We start from the raw sequence: 21678 nt of genomic DNA on the forward strand, positions 1-21678 counted from the left end.
TGAAATCTGTGGCAGAAAACATTTCAACCTACCAAAAATAAGTTTTATCGGTAGAGAGTCTGTAAGACCTCCCACACCAACAGAAATACCATGAACTGGTAATTAATGTTAGCAGTGGACACTGTACAACAGAAAAACAGTTTAAGCTTTATGTAATATTATCAATATTCTGTCAAATACAGAATGCAACGTGAGCACCAATATAAATATGAATCAAAAAATGCCAAGGAGAAGAAACTGAAATAAGAAGGGCTCTGACAAACAGCATCTGTTAATATGACATTCCCTGGAGGGGAAGTGGAGAGGGAGGCACCGGTCTCTTCTCACTGGTGACAGGGAGATGATGATGATGATGACAGAACATAAGGGAACACCACAAAGCTGCACCAGGGGAGGTTCAGGCTGGGCATCAGGAAACGTTTCTTTGCCGTGAGGGTGGTCACACACCGCAACAGGCTTCCTGGGGAGCTGGGTGCTGCCCCGTGCCCGTCAGTGCTCAAGGGGCATTTGGACAATGCCCTCAGCAATGTGCCCTAACTGCTGGTTAGCCCTGAAGTGGTTAGGCGGTTGGAATAGATGGTCTTTGAAGGTCTCTTCCAACTGAACCATTCCATTCTGTTCTGTTCTGTTCTGTTCTTCCTCCTGCAGCAAACATACACCTAAAGCCTGTGTCCAGCTCACAGTGTTTGCAGTAAAGATGGGGAGGATGTTAAAGGCTTGGTAGAGTAGATTGATGCCTAAAATGCAATAAAGCCCAACAAGAGCACTGTCTCCTTCAAGCTGAGAGCTGCAATTGATTCTTGGAGGGCCAAAGCTGTTGTGTAACAGATGTGCAAAGTGGTATGAAAGCAAAGACCACTCACATTTTCTTTCTAATGAGACAGATGCAAAGGCCACTGATGTCAATGTAGCACCAGTCAGCTTCCATAACTTGCCTCTGTATATTTCCTTTAATTAGTCAACCCAGAGCAGCTGAGTTTCAAGGCCCAGTGCTGTTAGGCACATTCAGTAATTGCAATGCAATTGCTCTGAGCCTTTTGCTTTCATAGGCAGTGCTTTCTTCAGTGTTTCACTGGCAGTGGCCTTCTGCAAGCCCTGCTCCATCTGCAGCCCCTCACATATATGTGGCAGCAGAAATGGGAGCACTGAAGATTTTGAAAACCTCTGCCAAGTCCCTAGTGTCTGCAAATCTGTTGTCAGTGCAGCATTGCCTGCAGGAGCAAACTGGACCTGGGATGAGGATGCCCAGTGGGTAAAGAGAATCCCTGCATTTTTTTTTGTGATACCACCTCTGTCTTTGTCTGTTTGGCTGCTGGAAGATAACTCTTTCTAGTGTTTGAAAATTGACAAAAAAGCAAGTGAATAAACATGCTTATGAAGCTTGAGATGATTTCTAAATAGAAAGCAACAAAAGCCTTCTTATTTAATCTATCATGCTTTATTAGCTAGAAGTTTTGTGTAATTCAATATTTACCTTTTGATAGAGTGTTCAGTTTGAGTCCATATTTCAATAGAGGTCACTCAGGCACATTTTTGAAAGCATGGTGTACAAAATTAGAAAATATATCCAAAGGCAAAATAAACCAATCAAAATAGAACACATGCTTTCACATTTTGATTTCATTCTTATAAATCCCCTTCTAATTGTTACCTCAAGGGAGCTGAAACATTAGCCTTTATGCAAATTTTCATTTGATAAGGAAATTATTTTTTCAGTGTTTTTTTTTTCATACCAGATTATACAGCATCTGGAAAAGAGAAAGCAAAGCATGTTTCCAGTAAAATAAACTGCATTACCTCTGTACACAGCAATTCAAGACATTTGTATTGTAGACAGATGGCTGAATGCACACAAACATTACTTTACAAAGCAATAAGTAATATTCAGAGGAGATATTAAAATTACACTTTATAAAATATGTACAATCTTGTAGTTCATAACTAAGCTTTTCCACACATGCACTAGGAAAATGATGTGAAGTGGGTTGTGTCCTCAGCTGCCTTCAGAGTGAACTGCTGATAAAGCTGATCTATAATATGTAACTGGTTCTCTGTGTCATAGATTTTATAAAAAGCAAATACTCTGTGGTCTCTTGAAGATATTTTTTAAAGTGCATAACATGGTAACGGATCACCATGCTTCCTGAAGTGATTCTTGGCTTGTTCTAGACTGCCAGCAACTGGTCCTGAATGCACATTCAGAACAATTAGAAGCACACACTGATTTTTCCTCCAGGAGGAACCAAATGAACTAGAAATGCTTGCCTGGAGTCCACCTGCTATTCATAGGGATCTGCTTTTTGGAAGAAAGATGGGTTCCCCTCTGATACTCCTAATCACTGAATGAGGGAAGTGTTTTACAATAGTGTAATTTTTTGTTGGTGGTGGTGTGGTTTTTTTGTTTGTTTGCTTTTTTCCAACCTACACTCTGTTCCTCAGATTGTGCAGCACAGCTCACCTCTTCCCTTAAATGCAATACAACACTGACAGGGAGAAATATACTCAATTTTCCCAAAGAGCACCGCATTTCCTTTTGGACATCATTAAATTACAGTGCTTACAGTTTGCCTCTTTCATGGAAAATATCATATTAGTGTGTATTAGACCAAGGGTCATGATTATCCATGTCTCTTGCTCTTCACCTTCAACCTGTGGCATAGATAGCACAAGTGTAAGCACCGTAGGCATGAGATTGGCCTGATACTTTTTCTCAGTTTTCTATTATCTTACCCTGAATGAGCCTATGGGAATAAAGACATTCTTCTTAGTTTTCCTCCTGTTCAGTCTGATACATAAGTAACTACATGGCACAGGGAAGACAGGCCACTGCTCTTAGACTAATGGTCTAACCAAATTTACGCCAGCGGTCTAAGGTCACACAAAGGATGACTGGCAGTAAGGGTGTATTCACAGCAGCCTTCCTCTATCATGCCAGCAAGGAGCCTCACAACCCTAGAGCAAATGAGTAAAGGGCTGTGAACCACTTTCTGGAGGGGTCTTGTACGTGCCACATTCAGGTGATTGATGATGAGGAGGAAAAGCCTCCTTCTTGTTAAACCATCTTAATGGCCTGTTTAATGTGACATCAGGTGGTGGTGACAGGGCTGCATGCAAGAACAGAAGGTTCTTGCAAGAACAGAAAGCTGCAAGGTGGGAACAGAAGGAGGAAAAGAACGTGTGCCCTTCTGCTGGTCAGCATGGAGGCAGGGCAGGCCTGGGCTGACTGCCACAGGAGATGTGCAGAAGGATTCATCTGGACAGACATCAGCCATTTGAAAATTAGTTAGTCTATGTTGACCAACTAGAGCTGGTGTGGGCAGTAAAGGTGAGAGATGGGGCACCATGTCTCATGAAAAGGGATGTGTCCAAAACAAGAGGGATGATTTGCCTGTCCATCTTCAAGGGCTGGGTGCCAGATTTTTCAGGGCAACAACTAGGATAGGCACCCCACAGTGGGAACTGTGCTCAACTCTGTCGTTAACCTTCAGGGCCAGTAGGTCAGAGCCTGCTTTGGCTTGGTTTTAGGCTATTCATAAAACGAAGGTAGAAATGTCCTTTTTTTTTTTTTTTTTTCCTTCTTCTTCCTTCTTCCATTTTTTTTTTTCCCAGAAAAAATGCTTTGGACCCTTTGGATGAGAAGTTCTGTCCAGCAGGCAGGTGCTTTAATCATTGCTCTCTGCCTCCTAGTGCAGGGACTGGTGTCATATCCACCTCCCACTAAAAAGAGGCTGCAGAGGCATGGTGGTGTGAACAGCAATAATACACTGTCTGACTCTGGAGCTAGAAGTGCTGGCACAAAGCCCAGGTTCATCTGTTTCAAAGCATCATTTTGGAAGGACGTAAGGGACTGACTTTTCTTGTAAACACGCAGTAGCACTTACTAAAAGATGTTCAGCATAAGGCGGGCATTTTAGCATGAAGTGTAATTAATTTACATTAAAACAGATTAAATCCTTTATTTCAAAAGAATTCTATGATCGGTTCTCTTTAATTCATAACTACTTATGGTGAAATAATCAAACTAATCACAGAAATTGTCTGAAGTAGCTATTTCCAGAAACAAGCAATTAGGCACTTTTAAAATGAGTTTTGGATGTGATTTTAATATAAAATTAGACATAGTCTTCATTGATAATCTTAGCAGAAAGCAGGGTGGTATTTAGTCTCTATTCTTAACAGGTTTTACAATTGCGATGATGGATTATGATGAAGTGCAAGGTAGGGACATAAATACAAGCCAATCAGCCAGCAGAGATGGACATCCCAAGGCAGAGGCTCTTTCCAAAGGGGACACTTTCACCCCCTCTGTAGTATGACCTACACAGGTGCCATACCTGGGTGAGGACTCTCGGGTTAAGTGTGAATCCACATCGGAGTCCACTGTTTTCAAGGTGCTGAGTCTTTCAAAGTGGCCTGTACAAATACACTCCAGGTTTTCTAGGGAAACTGCTACAGAGAAGGAATAAGTTATTGGAGTTATTGACCCAAGCCAACAGCACTTGGGATGCCCGAAGTGTGATTTGGAGATGAGCCTCTCTTTTCTGTGGTTCTGCAGGATGCCGTGCCCGCAGCCCCATGCTCCTCCCGTGTAGCTGCTTACAGGCAGGACGAGCAGGGGTGAAACCCTGCCAGCTCCTTTGGGAAGAGAAAGGGGCTGGGGAGCAAGGAGGTCTTTCCAGAATAGATATGTGGACACCCAGCTAGAGCAGGGCCACTGGCTTTGGGGCAACAGTCTGGCCAGATCCGTGCACGTGAGCTGTAGAGCCCTTGCGCAAGAAATGCTGTGTACAAGGGAGGGATGCTGCACGAACAGCTCATCCAGCTCACCATCCGCTGCAGAGAGCTGCCTGCAGGCTGGCTGAACTCTCTTGTGGCTGTAGCTACCCAAGCTAAAATGCATTTTACAGCCCAACAGCCTATTCTGTGATCTTAAATAAATATCAATTTACAGATGGCCCAAATCAGCTGTTTCTTTACATGCATGCTTTTAAAAGATAGCAGCATGTATAAACCTGCTGTCGTTGAAAAAAAAAAGAAAGGCTAAAGGTAGCACAAATATTTCAGTAAACATGCAGAAAGCTTTCAGGTTTGAATAAAGTCATCTAAATATTCCTTTGCCTCCTGCCTTCTTTCTCTTGGAAATGGAGATATGGTGATATAAGAGATCTCTACCGATTTATTGAAGAATGATACAGGCCCATCAATTGCAGTGATTTCCCAGGATGGAGAGGGTGAGCTGCCCTCTTATCGTTGTGGTGCCTAGCACTAACAATGAGCTGCACAGTTAACATTCAGGGGATTGCTTACTGCTCAGATAAGCTGCACTGAACTTCTCGCCTTTAAAGAAGGCTGAAAGACTGTTTTTGTTCCCCAACTGAATACACACAGATGGTTTTCTGCTGTAAGGAAAAAAAATGTATTTTGTCAGAAAAATGAGTAAGAAGGTATATTATTTCTGCCAAACCATGCATAAAAATGCAATCTTTCTGTTTTGTAACTAAAACGTTCATTCCATACAAATCAAACTAATTAGGGGAATCAGGATCACACATATGTTTTCTTGTTAGGTAAATAGAGGATTTTCAAGTTATTTTTTGTTTGTTTAACACAAAGAAATATTCATTACCTTATACAACATTTGGTGTTTTTTTTCAACCTGAAATAAATATTTGTGTTCAACAATACAGCCCTTCTTTTCCATCAGTTTTCTTGCTTACAACTGTTACCATGCAGCAGAATCACATGCATCTGGTTTTTCATACTTAAACATTTCCTAAAAGGCAATATGTGGAAACACTGCAACACAGATACCCTTTTGTAGGCAGAGCTGAAGGACTCTGAAACCTTCTCTTGGTGTCAGTCTTAGAAAATTTCTGTTCTTTCTGATTCTTGATTCTAATCTCTTTGATTCTTTGCAGTGATTTTCAAAACTGATGAGAAAACATTTTTAACCAAAACAGTGCTTAATAATCCTAAAGCAAGAACAGCTGAAAGCTGTGATTTATTCAGTGCTTTCATCTCCCACTACCTTCGGTGGGAGCAAAGGGAATTCAGGAATTTCAGAAAATTCAATTTCCTAATGAAGAACAATGTTTTGTCCTTTTGCCCTGTTTAATCTGCTCTGAGAAAGCAGGGACAGAACTCAAGATGTCCCTGTAAAACATTAGTTTCATATTTCACACTGATTCATCTAATGGCAGCTACACATATTTAATAACCCTGCAGCACTTCTGACCCAGGATGAAAGCACCGCATCCTCATAGTAGAAAGTAGCACACCCCACCATGTGACATGCAACAGCCTGACCCAGGGGCCGTTTGTCCCCCACCCACACGCTGCAGAATTTTGGGAAAAGTGTTTTTTAGAGCCTTGTAATGCAGCATTTCCCAACCAATGCAGTCCCCAGGGCTTTTCCTGTCCTGAACCAGATCATTGCCAAGGAGCAGGCTGCATCTGAGTGCATGTCTCTGCAGTCGCTTGCCAGGCAGGGACTTTATCTTTGTGCTCTTTGAAAATTTATCGAGCGCAAGCAGTGCTGCAGACAATGCTCCAGGTTCAAAGAATCGGCGCTGCAGGTGTGACAGCAAACATCGAAATAGCTCTAGATAAGGAATTGGACTGTTGCAGCAGTATAAAGTACATCATGTTTTTGAAACCAAGGTAATGAGACAAGTAGCAAGAGGCAGAAAACTAATTACAGCTACAACTAATGCAGTAACGTGCTAGGATATTTCTGAAAACTTTCTTGGGTTCTCTTTTCCCTGACCTCAACTGCTGCATCGAGTGTTTTAATTACTTTAACACAGGGATGAAATAGGAATAATTTCAGACTCAGAATTGCTCTTTCTGAGGTATTAAAAAACAAGTGTAAGTTTGTGAAATATATTCCAAAATACTTTTTTTTTTTCTTTTTAACCATTAACTTTTTTTCACTGGATTTATTTTTTTTTTTTTTCACAAAACCACCAAATTTTCTTAAAGGTATTAAATTGGGACTGGGGTGGGATTTGAATAAAATAAAGAATTTCATTGAAAATGTATACTCTAGTTTTCCACTGAAAAGGCCTGCCCCATGTTGCTGGAAACTCAAAGAAGTTGCAGACATTTTAGGTTTCAATGGAAGTTTTACATTTTACATGGCGCTCCCTCTAAAGATTTGCCTAACAGCTCTGAAAACAAATGGGGAAAAAAAAAAAAAGGAATTGTGAGGAAATGAAGCAATGGTGTGGCTGTGACACATGCGAACACCTGCAGCTGCATTGTTGGAAACCAGTTTCCAAATGATAGCCAAAACCCCCTCTTTCCTGTCCTCAGGGGGGTCACTAGCTCTTCTAAGAAGAAAAGAGTGAAATCCACAGCACTTGTTTAATTCCATGGTGCCACATTTTCATAATTTTGCTGTGCTCAACACAGTGTAGCCGTATTCAGCACAGCCCTGAGGGAGCTACAGCCAGTGCTTTTCCCCATGTTTACAATTTGCTCACATCAGAGCTCTGTTTTCCCCTTTCCCTCAGAAACATGAATTCAGAAATTATTGAATTCTCTCGTAGAGCAACAGTGATCTGTTGTTCATTACCAGTCAGGACACACAAGGCAGCACAGTCACTGCGGCTGTGGGTGAAACGTGCAATTCCTGCTTGCTTTCCATGATATACTTACATGGCTGAAGAAAATATTTAGTGAAAAAAAGTCTCAGGCAAGATATATTCTTCTCATTTTGAAATATCGTAAACAGCTCAAAACTCAACAAAACTCTCTGAAATGATCACAGGCCAGGCTGGTCATCAGGAGCTTCATGTTAAAGCTCAGGGAAAGCACCATCCTGCTGAAAAAGGCAGTAACAAAGGCCTCAGACAGCCCAGTGAATTGCAATTAACGCCACAGCCACACACTTGGACAAGAAAGAGAGTGGACTCAGCTGGAAAATGACCCCACTGTGTTAATTTTTCAGGCAAGGAGATCCTCACCCAGGGGACACTACTCTCTGAGCCTGCAGCCCCTGCAGACAGCAGGTCCCGCCAGCATCCCTGGGCACCCATGGGTGCCAGGCTGAGTGCGATTACGCTGCATGCCTTTTCGACACTCACCCAGCAAGCCTAACACAAAGTTTTTCTAGCTTTCATTTTTCTTTTGCCATGGTAAGAAACAGGATCATCCTCACAGAGGATGAGGGCCATTAAAAACTCAATATTCCGCTGCAGGGATCGGTTTATAGCCTCATTTGTAGCAGCTTGCTTTATCAGGTGTGCAGCCTCATTGCCTGTCCTATAGCCCACACGCTTCGAGAGCTTGTTATCTGCAGGACACTTTGCTCATGTTTCCAGGACAGCTGGTGCCTGGCACAAGATCTGCTCTGGAGCCAACATTACAGGAGGCCTGCCTCGCCAGGCTGCCAGCCAGCCTTGTCACTCGGTCTCCACAAATTTCTGTGAAGATAGAAGGAAAAAAACTGTAGTCTGGAGATCAGACCTTGCATTGCTGATGGTTTCTACTGCATAACTGGTGAGTTTCACAAAGCACTACTGCATGAAAAGTGGCTGCTCTTCATTTTCTGTCAGATATCTACTCTTAACCAGACCCGACTAAACTTCTGTGGTATCCCTTAAGTGGCAAAACACATTCACTATCTCCCACCTTGAAGACAGGAAGAGCAAAGCAGTAACACTTGGAAAATGCCCTTCTGTCTCCTCCATAACATGGCAAAAGCTCACACATTTGAAAACTGTAAACATATTCCAACTCACATTTATTTACTTTACTGCTTTCACATTGACGTAGTGCAAGATACTGCTCATTTATTTCAGATGGGGCCACCAACATACCCCAGTAAACTCTTGATATTTTTTATACCATGAATTAATACTGTACTCCAAACATTAATAAATACTTGAAAAGTCTGTAAATGATCTACACTGAACTCCTTTGTAAAAGTATTTACCTTATTTAAATGGATTTATTTTGGTGTCAAAAATATTATGCCATGAACTGCTGGATGCAACTGTTCTGATGAATTTTGTGCACCTGGTGTAGTCTTTGTCATTGCTGTAAGTCTGTCTGAGTTTGGGATTGAGCAGAAAGTGATGAAGAACTGGCAGAGCCAAACTAGATTTGATCTTAAGACGCTCACTTCACTCTCGTTAAAAGCAGCAGGTCTTGAAGCAACGCAGCCCACCCCAGGGAGCTCCTGCGGGCAGGTGCTAAATGACCTGCTGCTCCAGACATGCCACAGTCCGGGATGAAATGTTGGATGCTTCCAGCTCCTCCGAGTGCAAATTCTCAGAGTGCATCAGACTTCCTCACACACAAGTGTGCATGCATGTGTGCATATGTGTGCTACTCAGCATCCCCACGGAGCAAAACCAAGCAGCTGCACTAGGTACGTCATGCAGTGGTCCTCAGCTGCATGTTTTAGACATAGCCTTCATGGCAGATGTGGTTGCCATTGATAAGGCTAAAGGTGGCCAGGGAGTGGTTGGTGCTCTTGAGGGAGGTCATTCGGGTGGTGCTCCTGGCCATGCTCTGGGACCGGATGAGGAGGCGAGCTCTGCAGCAGAACAGCTGGTTGTTGAACTGTTTCCGAAAGCTCTTGCTGAGCAGGTAGAGAGCAAATGGGTTGACGCAAGAGTTAGTGAATGCCAGGATCCGAGCACAGATGCTGGCGATGAAGTGCAGCACTGAGGTGTCCACCTCTGAGTAGTGGTAGGACCGGTATAAATAGATGATGTGAGTGGGGAGCCAGCAGAAGGCAAAGAGGCACACAAAGACTAGTACTGTCCTGGCCAGGCGCTTACGGGATTCAATCTGGAAGAAGAAAGAGAAATGCAGGTTAGCAGATATCCCTAGCTTGGACCAATAGCTAGCTATATTTTCCCAATGCTGCACCTTAAGGGTTAGCACGTGACACCTGCACTAGTTACCCATATATAACATACTATGTAATATATAGAAAAAATAATATTAATAAATATTAATATTAATTATGGAGTAGGGGTCTGGGATATTTCACAGAGCCCAGAGGCAGGACTTTCTGCCTTGGGGCCATGTGGTATATGTACACAAATGTGCTGCCAACAGCTTACAGCCCTTGGAGACCAAACGCAGTACTCAGAGGCTGAAGGGGCTGGAGAAGTCAAGAGAGGAGATTTCACGCCTACAGAAACACTAAGGCAGAAGCACGGTGGACCCTTCAGCTGAAAGAGCTGGGGTCACAAGGAGCAGGTGGCTGTAGGGAGTGACCAGATAGATGACCAACCACCTCTCTTAGCATAGCTGTATCTACCCAAGGGGAAGGTGCTGTTATGATGTCAGCTAGCTCGCAGTATAACCTTCACGCAAACAAGCCACACTTTTGTTTTCCTTACATGTACAGGCTTGGAGTCAACCCAAAGTATTGCTCAACGGAGGGGAGCTGAGGTAACCCATACCTTATCTTTTGTCCACCAATGCTGCACACTAAGATAACGCCACTGAAAAACACGTTTCTTCCTGACGAAGACAAGATCCATGACAGAGGTCACACAAAAACCGAGGATGAATGGAGTTGCCCAGAAAGACCTGCTGAAATGCTCTGCTCACTGGGTTATACTGCACAGCAAGTATAACATTGGTGCCTTTACAGGGATCATAATATTCTCCTGTCTGGTAATTTCTGCACCTCTTCCCAGACACTTCTAGGGTATTTGCTGCCACCCGCTTGCTCCCTGTATCTGAGAATGACCTGAATAGCCTGAAACTTTCCCCATCCCTGACTACGCTGCCCTTGTTCTGGTGCTGGTGCTGCAGCAGTGCCTGGCCAGGCTCCTGGCCACCTCCTCATCCTCACTTACCTTCTGAGCTACACAGAAACTTCTGAGCTAGATCAGAAACTGAGCAGCTGACGCAGGCTGGTTTTTGCTCAGGACAGCTGCAAGGAGGGAGTATGCAGGAGAGACCTGATGTGCACATTTGGACTTTATTTGGTGCCCCTTTAATGGCACCAACTGAAAACTAGCTATTGAGCTTAGAAAGAACTGACATGTACCAGATGATAATGTCTCCAGGGAGCGGTCTGAAAATTAAATCCTTCGAGAAAGGGCTCTCCATGGCTAAACCATATATTCTTTTTAAATGTATCCTTAATTTGATACAGGGCTATTGAGGCCACATCTGCACTATAAAGAAAGGAAGCAACGCAATAAAGAAATCAATACCAGTTATCTCAGATGGAGACCTATAGCTCCTGAATGCACAGCAGGACAGGAATGATGGACTGATGGTGTTAGAATGTAGCCTGGCCTTTTGTTTTCTTTAGAGCTCTCTCCCCAAAACCAGAGGGGGAAAGGGCTGCTTTTACAACTCACTTTATTGCCACTAATCAAAACAGTCATTGAATCTGCAAAAACATAGCCTGTAGTGGAAAAGATTTATAGACATTCAGAAGAGAAAAAGAATAAGGATTTAAGGGACAGCACATCACTTAATGGGCAGAAAACATAGCTTTCCATCCCAGTTGTTTCAACTTAGTACCGGAAGGCTGTGAGAGATGGTTGTGTTATGTCAACCTAAGGTGGAGATGTCAACTTGGTGCAATTATATGGATGCTTGTTCAGCTGAAGAATGGCTTGTGTCAGTTTAGCTTAGGTTGAAGAACCTCTCAGTTGAAAGGAAGGGGATCTGTCAATGGAAATAAGTTGTTTAGAAAGAAGTTACCTTGCTGTTGCTTTCTTACTTAGACAAGCCCAAGGCTTAGATGTATCCCAATTTAAGCAGTGACCAGAAACACTCAGCTGCACATGAAGGATTTGGATTTACCCCTGGAGATAACTTTTTCTCCCTAGTGGCTTACAAAAGGAGCAGCCAAGAGTGAACAGTCGCCTGCTGAATGCCTGGAGTTAGTTTGGCCAAATCCTGGTTAAATCCCCTGCACATTTTCAGCCACACATTTTCAACCAGAGCATGAGACTCAATTGTAATATATCCCAGTTGAGCCAGCCTGGCTTTGAGTTCTGTGGTGGCACAGCTCAGGGAATTTTATTTAAACAAACAAACAAACAAACAAAAAACACTCATGAGTGATAATAACAGAGGTATCTCTGCTTTCAAGGCTACAAAGGGGAGGTTAAGAGTCTGCACTGGTCCAGAGTAAATGTCTTACATATATAAATCAAATCAGTCTTAAGGTGAAACTTGATGGTATGACTTATTGGACCAGAAGAAGATTGACCAATCTGGTCTATTAGAGGGCAGATAACAAGGGGGCAGGCTGTTTTGTGCAACACCACTCCCCTCTGCAGACCATAGAAAAAGAGGCATTGATAGATGGAGAATAAATGAAAGGTTTCAGGGGAAGAAGACAGGCCTCTCCCTTTCTCCTGAGACTTCAGCCTGGATTGCACCACTGCAAAGATCACACCATCCACAAGACATATAACTTCAGTGCACCTATTAGGAGGCCTCATTATCCTGCTCTGTCCTCCTTCCTGGGGACCCTATGCACAGCACCGTTATCCTCCTGTCTCCACTTCCCTAGTCTCTCTCCAGCCTGTACTGGTTTCTCAGCATGGCACAACACCAGCAGATGACACCCCATTGTCATGTCTCCATGCTGAGGACTGAATAAGAGCCAGAATTTCCTTCTGCAGGAAGAGGGACTGCTTTGTGAGGCAAGACTTTATCCAAGGTTCTCTCTGATGAAGGAACATTGATGAGTTTTGATTTTCTGCCATGCCACCCCTCAGCTTTGATCTCACAACACCATGCTCATCTCTGCCCCATCTCCTGCATCCTAGTCAATACCTTCCCAGGCTCTGGCCTGAGTTTCCTGCTGTGTTTGTTGTGGTAACCACCCTGTCAGAGTCTCCAGAGTTAGAAACATGAGATGTCTTTAATGTTGTGCCGCAGCTTGTGTCAACCATTGCAATTCTTTTAGACCACAGTCTAATAAAATTAACACAACAGATGCAGTTTGCCCTCATGTCATTTTCCCCGTATGAGCCCTCTTTGCTACTAGGTTCATCAGGAGTGTGGATTTTTGAAGAAAGCCAAGTCTCTACCTGTTTTCTCACATGTAAGTTTCCTTCCACGGGAATGTTGTAAGCACTCCGGATCAAATTCTTAGCAATGAAATAATAATAAACTGATATGACAGATAGAGGAATGATATAAAAGATCAGAAATGATGCCATCGAGTGGATTTTTGGATGCAGCCCATCAGAATGTGGGTAAGGAGCACAGCTGATGAAGGTTTTGTTAGTCCCTTTGTCATGGAAAGGGTGCAAATCTGAAAACACCGCTTCGGGGATGGCAAGCAGCATGGAGACAATCCAGATGATAGCAGCTCTCACACAGATCTTCATCAGTGCATGGGACGCTTGGATCTCCATTGGTCTTACTATAGCTTTATACCTAAAGAAAAAAAAATAAAAGAAGAAAGAAAGAAAAAAGAAATCATTTATTGACCATAGCACTGGTCATGGATAAAATTCAGGCACCATATTCTTGCTCATTCTTTACAGACCCCTTTCATTTAAAAACAAACAAACAAAATATCCTATTTTACTCAAGATTGAATTTTTTTTCTGCTATTTTAAATTTTACCTTTTTCAAAAGATTTCTCATTTTAAAGCAGAGATAACTGTTATGAATCCATTCAGTTTCATGTGTATTGATTCTGAGTTAATGTAATTTGTAATCGACCCAAAGAAGCACAGTACTGCCTGACATTAATATGTATGTGTCCAAATAGCATTAAGATCAGAAGTACAGTCACAGACTTCTCTTCAAAGGCATACAACAGTTTACACCCCACTGCAAAATACTGTTGAAAGAAACTGAATGGATTACTGAATTTCCAGATTTTGTAGCACACTTCCTTTTGAGCTGTGAGTATGCTTACCTTCTGGAAGCAAACTCTGATGCTTTCTCAGTCTACAAAGAGTGTTGCCCATTTAAATTGCTGCCTGATGCTGTAGATGGCAACAGTCCATTGTCCAGAACTAAATGCTCCCAGGCTAATTAGCCAGAGATGCTAACTGGCTTTCTTAAAGAAAGAAAGAAAAAGCAAACAAACAGCAACAACAAAACAAAAACAACAAAAACATAAATATAAACAGAAGAAAATAAAATCAACAAACAAAAAACACCACTATTGCTTGCTATGCTAGGCATGTAGAAAATATTTTTTGTTTTGCAATTTTGTCTTTCATGATTTCAGCCCTTTGGAATACTGCACTTTAGAATCCAAGAAAATGAAAGAAGCCAAGTTATTTGAACCCGATGTGTGGAACAAGAGGACAAGAGAACAGAAGAGTTTCATATCTGCTAGAGCCCTGGTCTGGCAGGAGTGTACACACCAGGTAAGCCAAAATTTACATATGCATTTGAAGACTACAGTAGAAGGAAAAAATTAATTGAGAAGAATTTCCAAACCTACAGGTTTCACAAATTGTTATTTAAACTAATTATCATAGCAATTGCTGTCTGCTGAACACTTTTTTCCAGGATCCACCTCACACTGCCCATGACAATTTTGGCCCCTTAGTCACTGTCAGCTCTCTGAAGATTGATGATCCATCCCTACGTGGGTGCTCCAGAGTCCTTTCATAATCTCCTTCCAGGGTCCTGACTCTCAGCCAACTGAATCAGGCACTGAGGCAGCAAGTACAATGCTCTGGAGTTGTGCAGACATCAGTTCTGCACTGTTTTAACTGGTTAAGTGCATTATTTATGGGATAAACACATGTTTAGTTTCTAGTTATAAGCATACCCTATTCAATGTACCTATCATTTCCCTCTATGTGTGTATGTCTGCATCTGTGTATGTGTATTTTATGTTGTACACACATATTTATGTACATGTATTATTCATGTACATGTACCTACAAACACACATGAGAACATACATGCACACATGAATACATGCATGCACACATAAATACATACATGTTTATATTTAAATTGTGGGTGATCAAACACTGGAACAGGCTTCTTCTTCAAAGAGAAGTCCAAGGCCAATTAAACAGGGCTTTGGGGCAATTGGTTAAAGGATCAGGCACATGGGTAGTGTTTTCCTCTATCCTTCCAGTAGCAGAGAACAATATTGAAAGGAACAGACAGACCCAGCTGATCAATATGTAGCTCTGAGGATGGTGTAACCTGAAGAATTTTGGGTTTCTCAATCATGGGATGGTCTACACAACACCAGGCCTGTTGGCACCTAATGGGATGTACCTTTTTCAGAGAGGGAAAAGGATTTTTTTCAGAGGAGCTAACAGGGCTGGTTGATAGATCTTTAAACTAGATTTGAAGGGGAAAGGGATAAAACTAGGCTTATCAGCGACAAGCTATGGGATGGCATGCCAAAATCTGAGGGACTGCACGCTAGTGAGATTCTCCAGTCTGCTCCACAAGGTGCTGAGTACAATGAAACACATTTGAGATGTTTCTATTCCAGTGCACACAACATGAGGAACAAGCAAGAGGAGCTAGAAGCCTTGGCTCAGCCCCAGAGCTATAACATCACTGGCATAAGTGAAACGTGGTGGGAAGAGGCCTGTGACTGGTGTGTTATGGTGGATGGTTACAGGCTTTTCAGAAGGGATAGGCAAGGCAGGCGAGGTGGGGTGGTGGTGCTGTTTGTAATGGAGGAGCTGGGCTGTAGAGAGCTTACAGCTAGAGATGACAAGGTTGAGAGCCTCTGGGTAAGGATTAAAGGACAGTCAAATAAAATAGATTTGGTTGTGGTAATTTACTATAGGTCACCCAGACAGGATGACAGCACAGATGAACTATTATTAAGGAACTAAAAGGTAGTTCTAGATCAGCCACACACGTCCTTATGGGGACTTCAACTTGCCAGGCATAAATTGGGAGTGACACAGCGCTGATATAAACAGGTCCAGGAGATTCCTAAAACACCTTGATGATGACTTCTTGTACAAGTACAAAGGGAGCTGACTAGACAAGATGCCCTCCTAGATTTGTTGCTTGTAAACAGAGAGGGTCTCATAGGAGAAGTGGTGTTCTGTGGCTGTCTTGGCAATAGTCACCATCAGGCAGTCAAGTTCAAAGTCTTTGGTAATAGGAGGAAAAGTGCCACCAAGACTTCAAACCTGGATATAGGGAGACCAGACTTCAGGCTGCTCAGTGAACTAGTTAGTAAGGTCTGCTTTTGGAGATATCGGAGTTCATCACTGCAGGTCAATTTTTAAGTACCATCTCTTAAGAGCACAGGAACAGGCAATTCCAAGATACTGGAAGTCAAGCAAGCAGACCAGAAGGTCAGCTTGGCTGAGCAGGGATTTTCTTCTAGAGTTTAGATGGAAAAAGAAAGTGTATGGCCACTGGAAGATAGGTCAGGCAATGTCTGCTCACGAGGGGAGCGGAGGGGCAGGCGCTGAGCTCTGCTCTCTGGGGACAGCGACAGGACCCGAGGGAACGGCATGGAGCTGGGACAGGGGAGGGTCAGGCTGGGTGGTTGGAAAAGGGTCTGCACCCAGAGGGTGGTCGGGCACTGGGACAGGCTCCCCAGGGCAGTGGTCACGGCACCGAGCCTCCCGGAGTTCAAGGAGCATTTGGACAACACTCTCAGACATAGGGTCTGATTTTTTTTTGGGTGGTCCTTTGGGGACCCAAGAGTTGGATCTGATGATCCTTGTGGGTCCCTTCCAACTGAGGATATCCTATTGCTCTTAAAATATTATATTATATTATATGATTCTATGATTCCAAATATGGTGTTACAAATGCTACAGTACAAAAATGGAAGAGCTAGGCTGAAAAAAAAAAAAAAGGCATCTAAAAGAGCTCAGTTTATAGTCAGTTTCACCAGATTATTTACTGAAACAGTAGCTAAATGAACATCTTCAGTAAACCCTAAAGAATATAAATGCAAAAGGAAATGAATTACATATCAAGGTATTCATAAATTTAGTTAATTCAAAGCTATTTCTGCAGGTGTTTATTGTATGCTTATCAACATGGCATGTTAACATAATTACTTTAGGGATTTTCTTCGATATAATATAGCCAGCTGAGAGAATATTTTCCAGTATTAATTTCCAGTAATATGAATGAATTAAAGTATACAGAGAAAGATAGAGTCTGACTTATTTTTATTAATATTAATAGATTATGGAGAGTCAGAAAATTAATTCATTTAAGGTTATTAGTACATTTTAATTAGACATGGCATTTCCAGACAATATAATTTTGAAAGAATGTAATTGCAAATGTCTAGGAACGCTGGCACTGATTATTAGGCATTTAGTTTACTTTATAAAGCCTGCTACAACAGTTACAGAAGATGATCTGAGAGACTTTTTGCTCACAAGGTGTACCGTCATGAGGTCAAAAGCACAAAAAAAAAAGAAAAAAAACAACAAAAAGAGGAAAAATAACTGTAGAAAAAAAAAGGATTTGAAGATGTAGGTTCTTACATATAGGAACACGGGTGCATATTTTCTTAAGAACCTAACAATTAAGTCAAATTATTTTGCTGACTATCTGCATGATTTTTCTGATGGTGGGCTAACTTATTCAGAAATCTCCAGTAATTATGTTAACCTGAGTATTAATGTTTAATTGCTTAGTATTGATCTGGTGGGAGTCTTCATTTCCAGCTGCCTCATGGATGGGTTGATGGGTGTCCCCTTAGCTTGCATTTCAACAGCTCTGCTTTCCCTCATGAGCTTTGGTTGTGGACAGTAGCTGCAGAGGATTGCTCTGTCCAAGGGCACAAGGTGGGCACGCATCAGAGATTGACCTCCTGAGCTGGGCTGGTGTTGAGAGGATGATGGATCTTCCAGTGGTGTGTGCTCAGGGAGTGAAAATGCTGCACTTCCTGGTTAGTTTTTGGGGGTGGGCTCAGAAACTCCTTTGCTCCTTTACTTTTTCATACAATTTACATGGTAGGGTCAACCTTGGATTTTAACATCTCGTTGACATTGCTTAAGGAGTACAAGGTAGACTGGATTTGAGCAGCACCTTGTCCTGTTTTTCAGACTGTGTATTTCCAGCGCATGCATCAAATACTCTTCAAAGCTTTCCACAGCTTTGTCCACTGACATTTCTTTTACAGTGAGATAGTCTTTCCCTTTCACCTACCAGCTTCAGATCAGTTGCATGCCCACTTCTCAAACAACAGCAACAACAACAAAAACAGAAAAAGGACAGCTTTGGTGCTGGTGGCTGTTACCTTTCATTTTGCACTGCTTGGACATGGTGGTGGCCAAGTTCTCTGTTAAGTGCTGTGCACTGTTTTCCTGCTCTGCACAGTCACGTCAGTTGTGATCAGCATCACAGCAATTTACACACTCTGGAATGCATCCAGTTTTCTAGGGTAGGCTACCCCTTTGGGACATGAGAGATATCTAATCCACACCATTTACATCTCCAGCAAATGCCTTTTAACTCCTTATCGTGTTCTATTTTATCTCCTGAGACAAGCACATGTTGAAGGTAAGTAGCTGAGGTGTGAATGGCCACCCGAGGGCTGACTGAGGCTGAATGAATCAAATCCACTTCTCCATGTCTGCATCAGACATCTCTACTACTACAGCTGCCCAAAGGCAGGGCATCAGCCTTGGTGTCAATGGAGAGAAAGAGGTGAATCAGGGGGTAATTCCTCCAGTCCAGAAATAGGTGCCTGAAAGGAGTGGGGTGATAAGTCCTCCAGAGTTGCCCCTCTTTCTGCTTTCTGTAGACAGAGCTCAGGCAATGAGATAATGAGTTTCATAGCTCATTTTAGATAGATACTTTCCCATGTTTAACCTCCAGCATTTAAGTAATCCAATCCAAATCTCAGCTTGTCTGCAATAAATCCAGTTATGGTCATGTACTTATCACCTCTGCTTGCTTTCACCTTCATTCTCTATAATTTTTGTATGATGCTGATCTTTTTCTGTTGTAGTCTTTCCCCTGCCTGCTTTAAAAAAAAAAAAAATCTTGAAAGAGATTAAAAAACAAAGGTATGACTCATGCCTCACAACAAAGGCCAAAACTTAAAAGGAAAAACATGCCTTCTGAAGATTCAGTTGAATAAAAGGACACAGTCAAGAATTTGTGTCAACTCCAATCTCTCCAGTTGTCAAACAGCCCAGATGAAAGTGACTGGGTTGCTGATCTGACAGGAAATATGAATGAGGCTCTGACCTTTACTACTGCTCAGTCTTTGAACTTCTCTGTTCTCACTGTGCTTGCTAGGTAGCAGCCTGCCTCACACACAACAGACACCAATGACCTTCTGGCCAGGATGGATGCCAGCACATCTCTGTGTCTCATGGTCTCAGTCTCAGCCTGCACAAAGAAATTACACATGGGGTTGTCTTCAGTGCAATTAATGCAATGATAGGATAGCCTCAGAAATAGTGGGTCAGAGTTTTGGCCAGATTGAGCACCTCTTTGTGAGGCTCTGGCAGATCAAAACAGTTTGCAAGATGCTGTGAGGACTCAACATGCAAGGCAATCCTCCCCTCCACTGGACATGAAGCTCCAGTGCTGTCTCTCTTCTCCACGTCTTCAGACCACCAAGAGGAGCCTGGTCAGAGGATTGCTTCAGCATGATGACCCAAACCATGAAAAGGGCTCACGAAAATCTGTCCCTGCATACTGCAAAGTGACTCCTCCACCTTAGGAGATGGGGCTGGCAGGGTTTTGGGCCAGAGGTATTTTGGAAACAAAACCTGAGCTGGTATGGCATCTTCAATGCAAGAATTCAATAACATGTAATGCACAATCACTTCTTAACCTAATCCCAGTGATTCAGTTTGTGACTTTTGTAAGTTTAACAGTTAGAATTAAAAAATATGCCAGAACAGATGGTTAGGACCATCTACCAAAGTATGTACTTCTCATTGAATTCTGGAAAATATCTTACATGCGTCTCTTAGGATCTCTATTGAGCTCATTGAGCAATTGTTTCTCACAACTGAAACTACTGAAATGACCATAAACCACCAAAGCGTGACACCCACACAAGGTTTTTCTGTGGTAAATACTTTTCCCACTGAGGTTAATAAGTCAGGGAAACTGGAAAACTGTGTCGTTATCCTTGTGTTAATAATAATGCTACTAACGATAACACCACATAATGTACTCTAAAACTTTATGCAAACATTGGTTAATACTGTACACTTAGCCCCAAAGGCACAACTTCAAATATAAACACAGAAGTAGCTTTATCATGAAAAAGACAGTTAAGATCCCAAATGGATGTCAATTTCCTAGATGCAGCTTCTCTGCTGGTGCAAAATATTCTAGCCATCTTTGTGCTCCACAGCTGAGACAAGAAAATGCACATTGGCTGAAGTATAAATGAACTTTGCCTTCAAAGTGGTATTGCCTGTATGTTCCTAGGCACAGAGATCTGAAGGGTTGCTTTCACACTCACACTAGGGGAGAAAGGAACTTATCCCTAAAATGGCACCTCCAGTGAATCTTTCATGTTTCTTTTCCTGCCACCTTCATCCACTTACTTGCTGCCTGCTACATCAGCCACAAAAATGAAATTAAAACAACAAAAGCACAGGACGAAAATCTGGTGTTTCCCTTGGATTTTAAATTAATTTAGCTCCTCTTTTTTTTTTTTTTTTTTTTTTTTAGGGAGGTAACTTCATGCTTTGTGGAGAAGCTTGTGCTGTAGGCAGCCTTAGCTTGCTTTCCTCTTTTATGATTGCTTTGTATTAATGCTTTCCCCTCTTCTCTTACGTCAGTAATTACAAGTGATATAGATGTTCCATACAGTCCTCATTGTATACTTGGTAGATATGGGATGCAAATAAAAAGGCAGGCTATTTTATGCTCAGAGATACCACCTCCTGCAGTATTTTTAAAATGAGGAGGTTGATAGATCTTAACTTCAGACAAAATCACTTGTGTCTGCTGTAATAATAGTACCTCTGTGGCCAAGAACAAATGAAATTTGCAAAACCTGGCCTACCTTTGCTTCATTACCAACCACACTGCTTAGACTGCATCAGGCTCACAGAAAGATTTTCCATATTTCAGACCCACTTTCTGTTTTTTCTCTGAAGGTAGAAAGCCACTTACAAACTTTTTTATCTGTTTAAACTGAGCTTTATTTTGAGATGTTGAGTAAATGTGAACCTAAAACTTAAATAAAAAGCAGGATTTTGTTAGAATGGACTGAAGCCTTACAAAAATAGTCATTTAAATTGCCGTTACATAAAAACACTGAGTTCTTCCCAGATCTAGAAAATGAGCTTCTGAAATTGCAACCACTTCCTATTGTGATGATGGAAGAGCTGCCTCTTAGTCAGGATGTCCACGTATTTCTTCTGTTCCAACCTGTAACTGAAAGAGGGAGAAAAATTGTCCCAGTTTTAAGCTTAACATGTGCACCTTGATCTGGTCTTGGCCTGTGAATAGGCTGAATGAAAATCTTCTAATTAAAAATTTGTAATTATGTTCTGCTAGTATCACATTATCATTTTGCCCACACAATACGAAGGACTGGCTCAATTACCATGCAAAAAGCCTCAAGCAACAGAAAAAAAGTTGATCCTATGCTAAGACTGCATAAATGAAGCACATGGAGCCTTGTTGAGTGTGAAGTCTGAATTTGAAAGCAACAAAAAAGTCTTACTAAATATTGGAAGAACTTTATGAGAAATGTGATGTCCAAAACTTTCTCATTGTTTCCAGCTTGAATGTTATGAATATTTATAGTTCCAAAGATAAATA

General features: G+C 42.0%; 1 protein-coding gene across 1 annotated transcript in view; it reads right to left on the reverse strand.

The window, feature by feature from the left end:
- Positions 1 to 1301: 1301 nt before the first annotated feature.
- Positions 1302 to 21678, reverse strand: part of GRPR (gastrin releasing peptide receptor) — a 32611-nt gene continuing 12234 nt past the window's right edge. Inside the window, exons 3-4 of the mRNA XM_080557779.1 lie at positions 13032 to 13383; positions 1302 to 9801 (exon numbers count right to left, since the gene is read on the reverse strand). Of these exons, the coding sequence (XP_080413905.1) occupies positions 9409 to 9801; positions 13032 to 13383 (745 nt within the window). The 3' untranslated portion in view covers positions 1302 to 9408. The remainder of the gene's footprint in view (positions 9802 to 13031; positions 13384 to 21678) is intronic.

The sequence above is a fragment of the Anser brachyrhynchus genome (genome assembly GCF_964034855.1).
Source record: "Anser brachyrhynchus genome assembly, chromosome: 1".
NCBI classification, from domain to species: Eukaryota; Metazoa; Chordata; class Aves; order Anseriformes; family Anatidae; genus Anser; species Anser brachyrhynchus.